The sequence below is a fragment of the Dipodomys spectabilis genome, unplaced genomic scaffold (genome assembly GCF_019054845.1).
Source record: "Dipodomys spectabilis isolate Male_0828 unplaced genomic scaffold, ASM1905484v1 ptg000067l, whole genome shotgun sequence".
NCBI lineage: Eukaryota > Metazoa > Chordata > Mammalia > Rodentia > Heteromyidae > Dipodomys > Dipodomys spectabilis.
Window position 1 is genome coordinate 2,977,914 of NW_024870744.1, and position 12,461 is coordinate 2,990,374.

The window sequence follows — 12,461 nt, forward strand, 5'->3', positions numbered from 1 at the left end:
CTTGAGTAGCTCGCTAAGATTGCAGATGTGAGCCAGTGCTGCCCTCTTAAGTATTTTGAACATATGTTGTCAAGTCTATGGTGAGTCAGTGTGTGTTACTTGAATGCCTGGGAATTCATGTTAGAAAATGTTTAGAAATACATATTTAGTATGGCTTACTGCATTTCCTGGTTTATTAAGACATTTTGATGTGTGTGTGGGGGAGAGTACTGGGATTTGAACTCTGTGCTAGGGAAATTTGCTCTTTCGTTTGAGCCATGCCAATAGTCCCAGCCCTGTCTGCTTTAGTGTTTTTGGTTTTTTTTCCCCTTGAACTTTGGTCTTAGGAGCTGTCCTTGAGCATTTGTGCTTAAAGCTAGCACTCTACCACTTGAGCCACAGTTTTCAGATTTTTTAGTGGTTAATTGAAATAAGAGTCTCATGTACTTCCTGCTTGGGCTGGCTTCGAACTTCAGTCCTCAGATTTTAGCCTTCTGTAGTGTTTAAGTCAAACTTTCCCACTCAGATCTTTAAGTGTGTGTTATCAGTAAATATAATATTAAGTATTCTGTGCAAACGTGAGTGATTTGAATATTTGGGTTCTTCCCAGATTGCAGATTATTACTATGAAGAAAGAACTTGTATTCTTCGTTGTGTCCTACACCTTCTGACTTATTTCCAAGATGAAAGACACCCTTATAGGGTAAGCTTGTTTAGTCTTCTCTAGCCGATGTCATTCAAACCTTTGTAATAATTTAATTTTATGTTCATTTGCGTGTTTACTTTTCATTCTATGAGTTACTCCATGTTTACTCTGTTTTTCTCTACATTTTTCAAGGTTGAATATGCAGACTGTGTGGATAAACTAGAGAAAGAACTCGTTTCAAAATATAGACAACAGTTTGAGGAGCTGTATAAAACTGAAGCACCAACCTGGGAGACACATGGCAACCTCATGGTACGTGGCCTTTGTGCCCTGTCTCTGCCTTTGTTTGTGGCGCCTTCGTTGAAGAACTTACCACTTGTTAACCATGCGCACTTATGGACTGTTGCTCTCCCTGTGGTGTAACTATGGGTGGGGTGCCTGGGTTAAGGTGGTAGAGTTTGCCTAGCAGCTTTGGGTGAGGCCTTGGGTTCAGTCCCTAGTTCTGGAAGGCAGGGGAAGGCATAAATATATCAACTCAAAACATTGAATGATTAATGTTTTTTTATTTTTTTATTTTTTGTGTCTAGTCGTGGGGCCTGGACTCTGGGCCTGGGCGCTGTCCCTCAGCTCTTCAGCTCAAGGCTAGCGCTCTACCACTTGAGCCACAGTACCACTTCCAGCTTTTTTCTTTTTGCTTATGTGGTGCTGAGGAATCGAACCCAGGGCCTCAAGCAAGCAAGGCAAGCGCTCTACCACTGAGCCACCTTCCCAGCCCCTAATGTTTTTTTTTTGTTGATGTTGTCATTTTGTTTTTGTTTTTTGAGGTACTGAGGTTTAAACTTAGGACTTTGTGCTTGTTAGGCAGGTACTTTACCACTGAGCCATGTCTTTAGCCTGTGTTACTTTTGTGTGTGTGTGTGTGTGTGTGTTGGTAACTAGGCTTGAACTCAAGGCCTTGTGCTCTCAATTTACGTTTTTACTCACAGATGGAACTCTTGCTTCTTGAGCCATACTCCAGTCCACCATTTTTGCTGGTTAATTGGAGATAAGAGGTTTTCCAGGGGCTGGTGGCTCAAGCCTATAATTCTAGCTACTCAGGGCTCTGATCTGAGAATCAAAGAAAACAGGCATGATTCACCAACACCTGCCTAAGGTAACAAAATTTTGAAAAAGGAAGATAATGAAGGAAAATTAGCCTATTACCATATAATGAAGTGACAATTAAAATGTTTTTGCAGTGCTGAGATTGAATTTAGAGCCTTGTGCATGTAGGCAAGGCAAGTATTGGTATGAGCTAGGCCCCAGTCGATAAAACTGAATGATTGAAACCTTGAAGTTGACGCATAAGTAAAGAAATGGTGAATAGAGGGCTGGGAAGGTGGCTCAGTGGTAGAGTGCTGGCCTTGCATGCAGGATGCCCTGGGTTTGATTTCTCAGCATCCCATAAGCAGAAAAAGCCAGAAGTGGCACTGTGGGGCAAGTGGTAGAGCTCTAGCCTTGAGCTGAAGAGCTGAGGGACAGTGCCCAGGCCCAGAGTTCAGGCCCCATGAACAACCAAAAAAAAAAAAGAAATATTGAATAGAACACAATAGAAAATGAAGCTGGTAGGATGTTAGTCAGTGTGTGATAAATGAAATAGCATTTCACATCTATAGGGATGCATTAGATTATTCAAAAAATGGTGCTAGAATTGCTGTATGGTCACTTGGACAAAAAATAAGCTAACTTTCTGTCTCATACTTGTATAAAAGGAAATCTAAATGGTTCAGGATTCTCTCTTTTTTTTTTTTTTGGTCGGTCGTGGGGCTTGAACTCTGGGCTTGGGCGCTGTCCCTCAGCTCTTTAGCTCAAGGCGAGCACTCTACCACTTGAGCTACAGCGCCACTTCCGGTTTTCTGGTGGTTTATTGGAGATAAGAGTCTCACGGTCTCTCCTGCCTGGGCTGGCTTTGAACCGCGATCCTCAGATCTCAGCCTCCTGAGTAGCTAGGATTATAGGCGTGAGCCACCAGTGCCCGGCAGGATTCTCTTTTTTAATAGTGGTACTGGGGCTTGAAGTTTGGGGTCTTCTACTTGTTCTCTAGGTACTCTGCTACTTCAGCCACCTTCTGCCCTGGATCAGTGATTTCAGTGAAAAAGCATTTAAACTATGCATTAATTTCCAAACATTGGATGTTTTTCTTAGATAATTTAATGTGAATGCCTTCTGTTTTGGTGCCAGTACTGGGGCTTGAACTCAGGGCCTCTTTCCCTTGGCTTTTTTCAGCTCAAGGCTGGTGCTCTTTGCACCACACCATAATCCTTTGTAGCTCTCAGCCTCCTGAGTAGCTGGTATTATAGGCATAAGCCACCAGCTTCTGGTTCTCCTGTAGTATTTTACCATCAGATAAGTTGAGATGATTCTACTCATTTAGGAGATAGAGACCAGTTGATTGCTTGAGCCTAGGAGTTTGAGGCTAGCCTGACAACATTGTGACACACTGTTTCAAAAAAAAAAAAAAAATTACTACCAGGTGCCGGTGGCTCACACCTGTAATCCTAGCTACTCAGGAGGCTGAGATCTGAGGCCTAGCTACTCAGGAGGCTGAGATCTGAGGATCATGGTTCAAAGCCAGCCCTGGCAGGAAGGTCCATGAGACTCCTATCTCCAATAAACCACTAGAAAACCGGAAGTGGCACTGTGGCTCAAGTGGTAGAGGGCTTGCCTTGAGCTGAAGAGCTGAGGGACAGCACTCAGGCCCAGAGTTCAAGCCCCACGACCGACCAAAAAAAAAAAAAAAACTGTCCCATATTGATTATTTTTGGTATATTTCAGAAGAATGTGAATTTTGCAGTAACTTGAGTATAGTGTTTTATGCATATCATCAGGCTAAGGTTATTCAGATCTAGCTGCTATTTTGGGTCAAATTGTTCTGTCAGCTATACATGATCGTATTAAGAAGAGATTGGTGCTGGGCACTGGTGGCTCATACCTGTAATCCTAGTTACTCCAGACGCTGATCGTGATTCAAAGAGATCATGGGCAGGAAATCTGTGAGACTTAAACTACTCCAGAAAAGCCCCAAATGGCTCAAGTAATAGAGTGCTATCCTTGAATTTCTAAAAACACCACCTCAAAAACAGTGCTCAAGCCCTGAGTTCAAGCCCCAGGACTGGCACAAAAAAATAAAAAAAGCCAGACACTGGTGGCTCATGCCTGTAATCCCAGCTACTCAGGAGGCTGAGATCTGAGATCGTGGTTCAAAGCCAGCCTGGGGAAGAAAGTCCATGAGACTCTTATCTCCAATCAGCCACCATAAAACCGGAAGTGGCACTGTGGTTCAAGTGGTAGAGCCTTGGGTTGAGGAGCTGAGGGGTAGCACCTAGGTCCAGAGTTTAAGCCCTACGACGGAACAAAAAGAAAAAAAGCCAGGCACCAGTGGCCATGCCTGTAATACTAGCTACTCAGAAGGTTGAGATCTGAGGATGACGGTTCAAAGCCAGCCCTAGCAGGAAAAACAAAAAACATTTTGTTTTTGCCAATCCTGGGGCTTGAATTCTGGGCCTTGTCACTGTCCCTAAGCTTCTTTGGCTCAAGGCTAGTGCTTTTATGACTTGAGCCACAGGGCCACTTCTGATTTGTTGTGAATAGTTTATTGGAGATAAGAGTCACTTGGACTTTCTTCCCAGGGCTGGCTTCCCACTGTGGTTCTCAGATCTCAGCCTCCTTAGCAGCTAGGATTACAGGCGTGAGCCACTGGTGCCAGCTATGTGAAATCCCTTCTTCTTTCTTCTTGTGAAATCCCTTCTTCTTTTTTTCTTTCTTTCCTTCCTTCTTTCTTCTTCCTCCTCCCCCTCCCCTTCCCCCTCCCATTCCTCCTCTTCCTCCTCCTGCTCTTCCTCCCCCTCCTCCTCCCCCTCCCCCTCCTCCCCCTCCTCCCCCTCCCCCTCCTCCTCTTCCTCCTCCTCCTCCTCCTCCTCCTCCTTCCTCAAATCAAGGCTTAGGCACTGTCCCTCAGATTATTTTGTTCAAGGCTAGCACTCTACCACTTGAGCCACGGTGCCACTTCTGGCTTTTTTGTTTATGTGGTACTGAGGAATTGAACACAGGGCTTCATGCATGCTAGATAAACACTCTGCCATTAAGCCACATTCCCAGCCCTCTGTGAGACTCATCTCCAATTAACCATTAGAAAACTGGAATTACATTGTGGAATTACAAGTGGTAAAGTGCTAGCCTTGAGCACAAGTGGTCAGCAACATTGCCCAGGCTGCAAGTTCAAGGCCCCATGTCCAACAAAAATAAAAGCAGGGTACCAGTGGCTCACGCCTGTAATCCTCCTCTCAGGAGGCTGAGATCTGAGGGTTACAGTTCAAAGCCAGCCCAGGCGGGAAAGTTCGTGAGACTCTTACCTCCCATTAACCACTAGAAAACCGGAAGTGGCACTGTGGCTCAAGTGGTAGAGCCTTGAGCTGAAGAGCTGAGGGACAGCACCTAAGCCCAGAGTTCACACAAAAATAAATAAAAAGTAAATAAAATAAATTTTAAAATGTCAGTATTTTAAAATGTTTTTCATTCTTTATCCCTCTTTTTTCCTACATTGGTTGTGTAGACTGAGCGCCAGGTGTCTCGATGGTTTGCTCAGTGCCTTCGGGAGCAGTCCATGCTGCTAGAAATTATCTTCCTTTACTATGCATACTTTGAAATGGCACCTAGTGATCTGCTGGTATTAACCAAGATGTTTAAAGAACAAGGATTTGGTAGTAGACAGACCAATAGGCACCTGGTGGATGAGACCATGGATCCTTTTGTCGACCGGATTGGGTAAGTCTGAATGAATCAAGGGTCACAGAACTTAGAGCTTTGATACTCCATTTCTTCTGTAAATAGGTGAGAGGGAAAGCTTTTCATTTAATGAGAGGAGAAAGAAATGAGTGTTCTGATACCTTCCACTTCATATGGGCAGTAGCCTAGGGCTTAGGGAGAGAGACATGGTCTTAAGTAAATAGTATACTCTTACTTTCTGACTTTATCTAAAGTGTTCATCCATTCACTCAACAAAAGTTCAGGCCATACATTAAATAAATGCTAAGAAAGCACATTTATTCTCTGTTTTTGAAGTCATTGTCTGTGGGCTTAAACTTATTATTTTTTTCCTCTTCTGATGGCCGTTGATATGTCCATATATTGATACCTTTTTGATGAAAGAAACACAGATGAGAAATTGACACAGTTTACCTGGGTCAGGTATAAGTGGTAGAAACCTTTAGTGCTCGATGTATAGTGCCCTGATTGGGCATCAAGTGGCTGGTCAAATACAGGTGTCTTGAGAGTCTAAAATAGAGGGGTAGCTGAGAGTGTTAACAATGTACAAGGCCCTGGATTTGATCTTCAAGATCTCTCTCACATACACACTCTCACATGAAATTAGAACCTCAGTATTAAGATACCACAGAAGTCATTGGTTATTCTGATAGTGACATGTCTTACGTCTGACTTTAGTCTCAGGTTCTGAAGAGCATATACAATTCCTTTATATCATTTTGTTTTCCTAGCTACTTCAGTGCCCTTATCCTGGTGGAAGGCATGGATATTGAGTCCCTGCATAAGTTTGCTTTGGATGACAGGAGAGAACTGCACCAGTTTGCTCAGGATGGCCTCATTTGTCAGGTGAACTTGGGAAAGCCCTTTTTTCTTTGTTTCAGATGGCTTATAGTTAGTAGTGTTTTTAACCACAGAACTGTCCTGCTGTGTAAGCTTTTAGTGTTCTGGAGTTTAGATTTCTATATTGTTAAATGGGTCATTAGATCTAGAAGAAACAGGTTGGTTGATCATCTGTACAGAGGTGATACTGATTCTGTGAAGCAAATGTAGTCACTTAGATGGCACAAACACAAAACAGGTCCAAGGCTTATTGGGCTGAGGAGAAAGTGGGAAAAGGGGTGAACATTGAGGTGGGAAGAATAGAAAATGAAAGGCCATGGAAAGCTCAAGGTCAGGCTAATACAGTTTCTGAAGTCCTTATTGGAAAATGTTACATTAAGACTACATAAAATCGGTAGAAATGTGAATAAGGCCTGGGAAGGTGGCTCAGTGGTAGAGTGTTTGCCTTGCATGCATGAAGCCCTGGGTTTGATTCCTCAGTACCACATAAGCAGAAAAGGCCAGAAGTGGCACTGTGGCTCAAGAGGTAGGGCGCTAGCCTTGGACTGAAGAGCTGAGGGACAACGCCCTCAGTAAGTAAAGATGAGAGTTGAGGGGACATGAATGAAGTGGCTGGGTGGTGTGGGAGCATGGAGGAACGTGGTCCTGCATGGATAGTAAAGCCTCTCTGGGTGGATGATGGTTCTCCTGATCACAATGACATCCTGGTGAGGAATCCCCCCCACTTTTTTTTTTGTCGGTCGTGGGGCTTGAACTCTGGACCTAGGTGCTGTCCCTCAGCTCTTCAGCTCAAGGCTAGCACTCTGCCACTTGAGCCACAGCTCCACTTCCGGTTTTCTGGTGGTTAATTGGAGATAAGAGTCTCAGACTTTCTTTAGATCTCAGCCTCTTGAGTAGCTAGGGTTATAGGCGTGAGCCACCAGGGCCTGGCTAATCTTCCTCCTGTTTCCCTCTCTTGTTAGGACATGGACCGTTTGATGTTGACCTTCGGGGACATTCCACATCATGCTCCAGTACTTTTGGCATGGGCTCTTCTCCGCCACACCCTGAACCCTGAAGAGACCAGCAGTGTGGTCCGGAAGATAGGGGGCACAGCTATCCAGCTAAATGTATTTCAGTACCTGACCCGACTACTGCGGTCACTTGCCAGCGGGGGGAATAACGTGAGTCTAAAGCTTTTGATGGTTTCCAATGAAATGGGCAAAGCGCAGGGCAGAACTATGAGAATCTTAGCAAGAACTGTAATAGTGAAGTAAAGCATGATGATAAGGACATAACTAACTTACATAGAGCATTACCTATGAACAGACATTGTTCTTGCTCAGTATCTTTTTGGGAAAGGCATTGTTAGTGTTTGAATTCACCTCATGATTGCTGCTGGTGTTCTACCACTTAGGTTACACCTCCAACCTTGCTTTATTATTATTATTATTATTATTATTTGTCGGTTGTGGGGCTTGAATTCTGGGCTTCGGTGCTGTCCCTCAGCTCTTCAGCTCAAGGTGAGCGCTCTACCACCTGAGCCACAGCACCACTTCTGGTTTTCTGAGTGGTTTATTGGAGATAAGAGGACTTTCCTGCGAGCTGGCTTTGAACCTCGATTCTCATATCTCAGCCTCCTAAGTAGCTAGGATTACAGGCATGAGCCACAAGCGGCTGGCCTTTTTTATTATTTTTGAGATAGAGTCTCTTGAACTTTTCTACCTGGGCTGTCCTCAAACTGCAGTCTTTGAGCTTTTTGAGTAGCTAGGATTATGGGATAAACCAAAAACCAATAATGACCAGTGTCAGCAGTATCTTTTTTTTGTTTTTGTTTTGTTTTTTTGGTGATGGAGCTTGAACTCTGGACCTAGGCGCTGTCCCTCAGCTCTTCAGCTCAAGGCTAGCACTCTATCAATTGAGCCATAGCACCACTTCTGGTTTTCTGAGAGGTTTATTGGAGATAAGGGTTTCATGAACTTTCCTGGCCAGGCTGGCTTTGACCTGTGATCTCAGATCTCAGCCTCCTAAGTAGCTAGGATTACAGGCATGAGCCACTGAAGCCCAGCTAGCAAGGTCTTTTTATTTATTTTAATTTTTAATAAAATAAGTAAAATAAAATAAATAAAAATTAATATTATATAATTTAAAAATAAAAGACCTGAACTCTGGGCCTGGGTGCTGTCCCTCAGCTATTCATCTCAAGGCTAGTGCTCTACCACTTGAGTCATAGCACTACTTCTGACTTTTTCTGCTTATGTGGTTCTGCGGAATCAAAGCCAGGGCCTCAGGCATGCAAGGCCAAGCACTCAACCACTGAGCCACCTTCCCAGCCCAAGCAGTGTCTTTTTAACCCTTACAACAGTTCTATCTTCTTCTTCTTCTTCTTTTTTTTTTTTTGTCGGTCATGGGGCTTGAACTTAGGACCTGGCTGCTGATCTCTTTCACTCAAGCCACAGAGACACTCTTTTTCTGGTGGTTAATTGGAGATAAGAGTCTCCCGGAGCCTGGCATTGGTGGCTCACACTTGTAATCCTAGCTACTGAGGAGGCTGAGATCTGAGGATCAAGGTTCAAAGCCAGCCCTGGAAGGAAAGTCTGTGAGACTTTTATCTCCAATAAACCAGCAAAACATTGGAAATGGTGCTGTGGCTCAGATGGTAGAATGCTTGCCTTGAACTGAGGGACAGCACCCAGGCCTGGAGTTCAAGCCCCATGACAGACCAAAAAAAAAAAAAGTCTCGTGGACTTTCCTTCCCAGGCTAGTTTGGAATTGCAGTCCTTAGATCTCAGCCTCATGAATAGCTAGGATTATAGGCCTGCTTTTTACATTAGGAAATTGAGACTAAGTGAAGTATAATTTGCCCAATCAGCAATAATATTCAGTAATGGTGGATAGAATTTGAATTTACAGATTATGAGTCTGGCTATTTGCCAGTAAAGCATTTGTCCTAAGACATATGAGTGGAGAAGTCTTTTTTTTTTTGGTTGGTCATGGGTCTTGAACTCTGGGCCTGGGCACTGTCCCTGAGCTCTTCAATTCAAGGCTCTACCACTTGAGCCACAACACCACTTCCAGTTTTCTATTGATGAATTGGAGATAAGAGTCTCATGGACTTTTCCTGCCCATGCTGGCTTTGAACTGGGATCCTCAGATCTCAGCCTCCTGAGTAGCTAGGATTATAGTCATGAGCCACCGGTGCCTGGCTTGGAGAAGTCTTTTAAGGTAGCTTTTTCACATGTAGCAGGATGACTTAGCAATTCCCTTGAATTTTGGGATTTAATTTGGGTGGCATGATATAGTCAACTCATTTTGATGTACTAAAACGAAACTTCTTGGGCTGAAAGTTTACCTCAGTGGTTAAGCATTTGCCTGTCATATATGAAGTCCTGGGTTTGATCCTGGTCCTGCAAAAATAAAATGGATTAAATGAAATTTCAGAAACTATGTCCATACAAAAAACAAATTCAGCAGGAAAGTCCATGAAACTCTTATCTCCAATAAACCACCAGAAAACCGTAAGTGGCGCTGTAGCTTAAGTGGTAGAGTGCTTGCCTTGAGCTGAAGAGCTGAGGGACAGCGTCCAGGCCCAGAGTTCAAGCCCCACGACTGACCAAAAAACAAAACAACACAAAACAAAAGCCGAAACTGGTACTGTGGCTCCAGTGGTAGAGTGCTAGCCTTGATCAAGTAAAATAAGCTTAGGGATAGTGCCCAGGCCCTGAATTCAAACCCCAGGAATGCAAAAAAAAAAAAAAAAAATCTAGGTTAAGCTGAGAGGGAGGAAGGAATAATAGGCCAAGTACAAAGAATTTCAAAGACACTAAAATAGCTGTATGATTTGGACCTCCAGCTGCTCTAAAAACTAAGTTTGTTATATTTAAAAAGAACAAATTTTATCCAACAGACCTTATTTGCTGGTCATGGTTCATATTGATGACTGTCTCATTAGTGTCAATTTATATAAACAATACCTTCTTTATCCACACAGTTGAAAAATTAGAAAATAGTTTGCTTTGTTTTTGTTTTTTTATTTTTGTGCTGGTCCTAGGGCTTGAACTCAAGACCTGTTGCTGTCCCTGAGCTTTTGTGCTCAAGGATAGCGCTACCACTTGAGCTACAGCTCCTTGCTGCTTTTTTCTGGTGACTAATTGGAGATAAGAGTCTCTTGGACTTTCCTGTTTGGGCCTACTCCAACTTCAACCCTCAGATCTCAGCCTTCCTGAGTAACTAAAGTTAGAGACATGTATTAGTGTGCCCGGCTTGCCTTGCTTTTATTCTTGACTATGTTGGAATGTTGTGGTTTCTACTTTCTCTTTCTCCCCTTTGTCTTCCTCATCTGATAACTAAATTAGTAAAAGTACAGAAGTGTTAGATTTGTTTCCTATTGGTTTGCCAGCTTGACATGATTGTGCTGACTGGGTTAAGAGTTGTGTTACCCAGTAGTGACTGCCTCCCTGCCATTGCAGTGTACCACGAGCACCGCGTGCATGTGTGTCTATGGACTCCTCTCTTTCGTTCTGACCTCGCTGGAGCTGTACACACTGGGCAATCAGCAGGTCAGTATCTGGCATTGCGGAGGATGTCATAGCTGCCAGCCTTGCAGTCCAGTCCCCACAATGTCCCCTTTAGTCACATGATAACTTATTTATTGCTGTTTGTTTTCTTTTATTTTGTGAATGATATATTATTGTTGAAAAAACAGAAAATGCTGTTAAAAAGAAAAAAGTCTAATCCAATTACACTGGTTAATTCAGTTAACATTGGGGTCCCAGTATTCCCTTTCATTTTCCACACACAGAATAATTCATTTCTTTTCTTTTTTTTTTTTTTTTGGTTGGTCGTGGGGCTTGAACTCTGGGCTTGGGCACTGTCCCTGCACTCTTCAGCTCAAGGTGAGCATTCTACCATTTGAGCCACAGCGCCACTTACAGTTTTCTAGTGGTTTATTGGAGCTAAGAGTCTCATGGACTTTCCTGCCCAGGCTGACTTTGAACCGTGATCCTCAGATCTCAGCCTCCTGAGTAGCTAGGATGACAGGTGTGAGCCACCGGCGCCGGCCTAAAATAATTCTTTTCTAGAAAGGGAATCATAGTGTATATAGTTCTTATGGTTTTTTTATTTTTATTTTTATTTTTTGTTGTCAGTCCTGGGGCTTGGAACTCAAGGTCTGGGCACTGTCCCTGAGCTTCTTTTGCTCAAGGCTAGCACTCTACCACTTGAGCCACAGCACCACTTCTGGCTGTTTCTGTGTATGTGTCACTGAGGATTCGAACCCAGGACTTCATGCATGCTAGGCAAGTACTCTACCACTCAGCCACATTCCCGTCCTGTGTATGGTTCTTTTCTGGTATCCATGGTGGGTTGGTTCCAGGAAGCTTCTAGAATACCAGTCTTTTTTTTTCTTTTTGCAGGTTGGGGGGGAGGTATTGGAGTTGAACTTAGGGCCTCTCAATATTCAAGCCACTCTACCAGCCCTTTTTGTGCTAGTTATTTTTTCAGATAAGGTGGTTATGCTTGAGGAGAGGCCTGGGATACCTTCCTATATTTGCCTCCCTGCATTGCCAGGGTGACAAGGGTGTGCTACTATGCCTAACCTCACTTGACCATTAGTTGATCGTCCAATCTGTGCCTCATAGAGGTATCTGGGATTATAGACAGGAGCTGCATGCACCCTGGAAAGTTTACCTCAGATCATCTCTCACAGTAACTAATACAATGTAAATGCTATGTGAATAGTGAATAGTGAATAGTTAGTTTGGATCTTGATTGGAGAATGATGGGAAAACATTGTACATGTTCATTATAAACAACATTTTTTTTTTCTATCTTGTTTTTTTTTTTTTTTTGGGGGGGGGGTGTCAGTCATGGGTCTTGAACTCTGGGCCTGGGTGCTGTCCCTCAGCTCTTCAGCTCAAGAGGAGCGCTCTACCACTTGGGCCACCATGCCACTTCTGGCTTTTTCTGCATATATGGTGCTGAGAAATCAAACCCAGGGCCTCAGGCATGCGAGGCAAGCGCTCTACCACTGAGCCACCTTCCCACCCCTCTATCTTTTTTTCTTTTTTTTTTTTTGAGAAAAATTGTTACTGTTTACCCTAGGCTGGCCTGGAACTCACTATGTAGCCTAGGCTAGTTTTGAACTCATGATCTGCCTGTCGAATCCTCTTGAATGCTTGGATTAAAGGATTAAGAGGATTGCAGTTAATTGAAA

General features: G+C 43.5%; 1 protein-coding gene across 2 annotated transcripts in view; it reads left to right on the top strand.

The window, feature by feature from the left end:
* Nup188 (nucleoporin 188) overlaps positions 1-12,461 on the top strand; it is a 59,812-nt gene that overhangs the window by 17,600 nt on the left and 29,751 nt on the right. For both annotated transcript variants that reach the window (XM_042681023.1, XM_042681024.1), the window contains exons 7-12: positions 590-682; positions 818-937; positions 5,217-5,428; positions 6,160-6,274; positions 7,231-7,431; positions 10,717-10,806. In XM_042681023.1, coding sequence (XP_042536957.1) covers positions 590-682; positions 818-937; positions 5,217-5,428; positions 6,160-6,274; positions 7,231-7,431; positions 10,717-10,806 — 831 coding nt within the window. The remainder of the gene's footprint in view (positions 1-589; positions 683-817; positions 938-5,216; positions 5,429-6,159; positions 6,275-7,230; positions 7,432-10,716; positions 10,807-12,461) is intronic.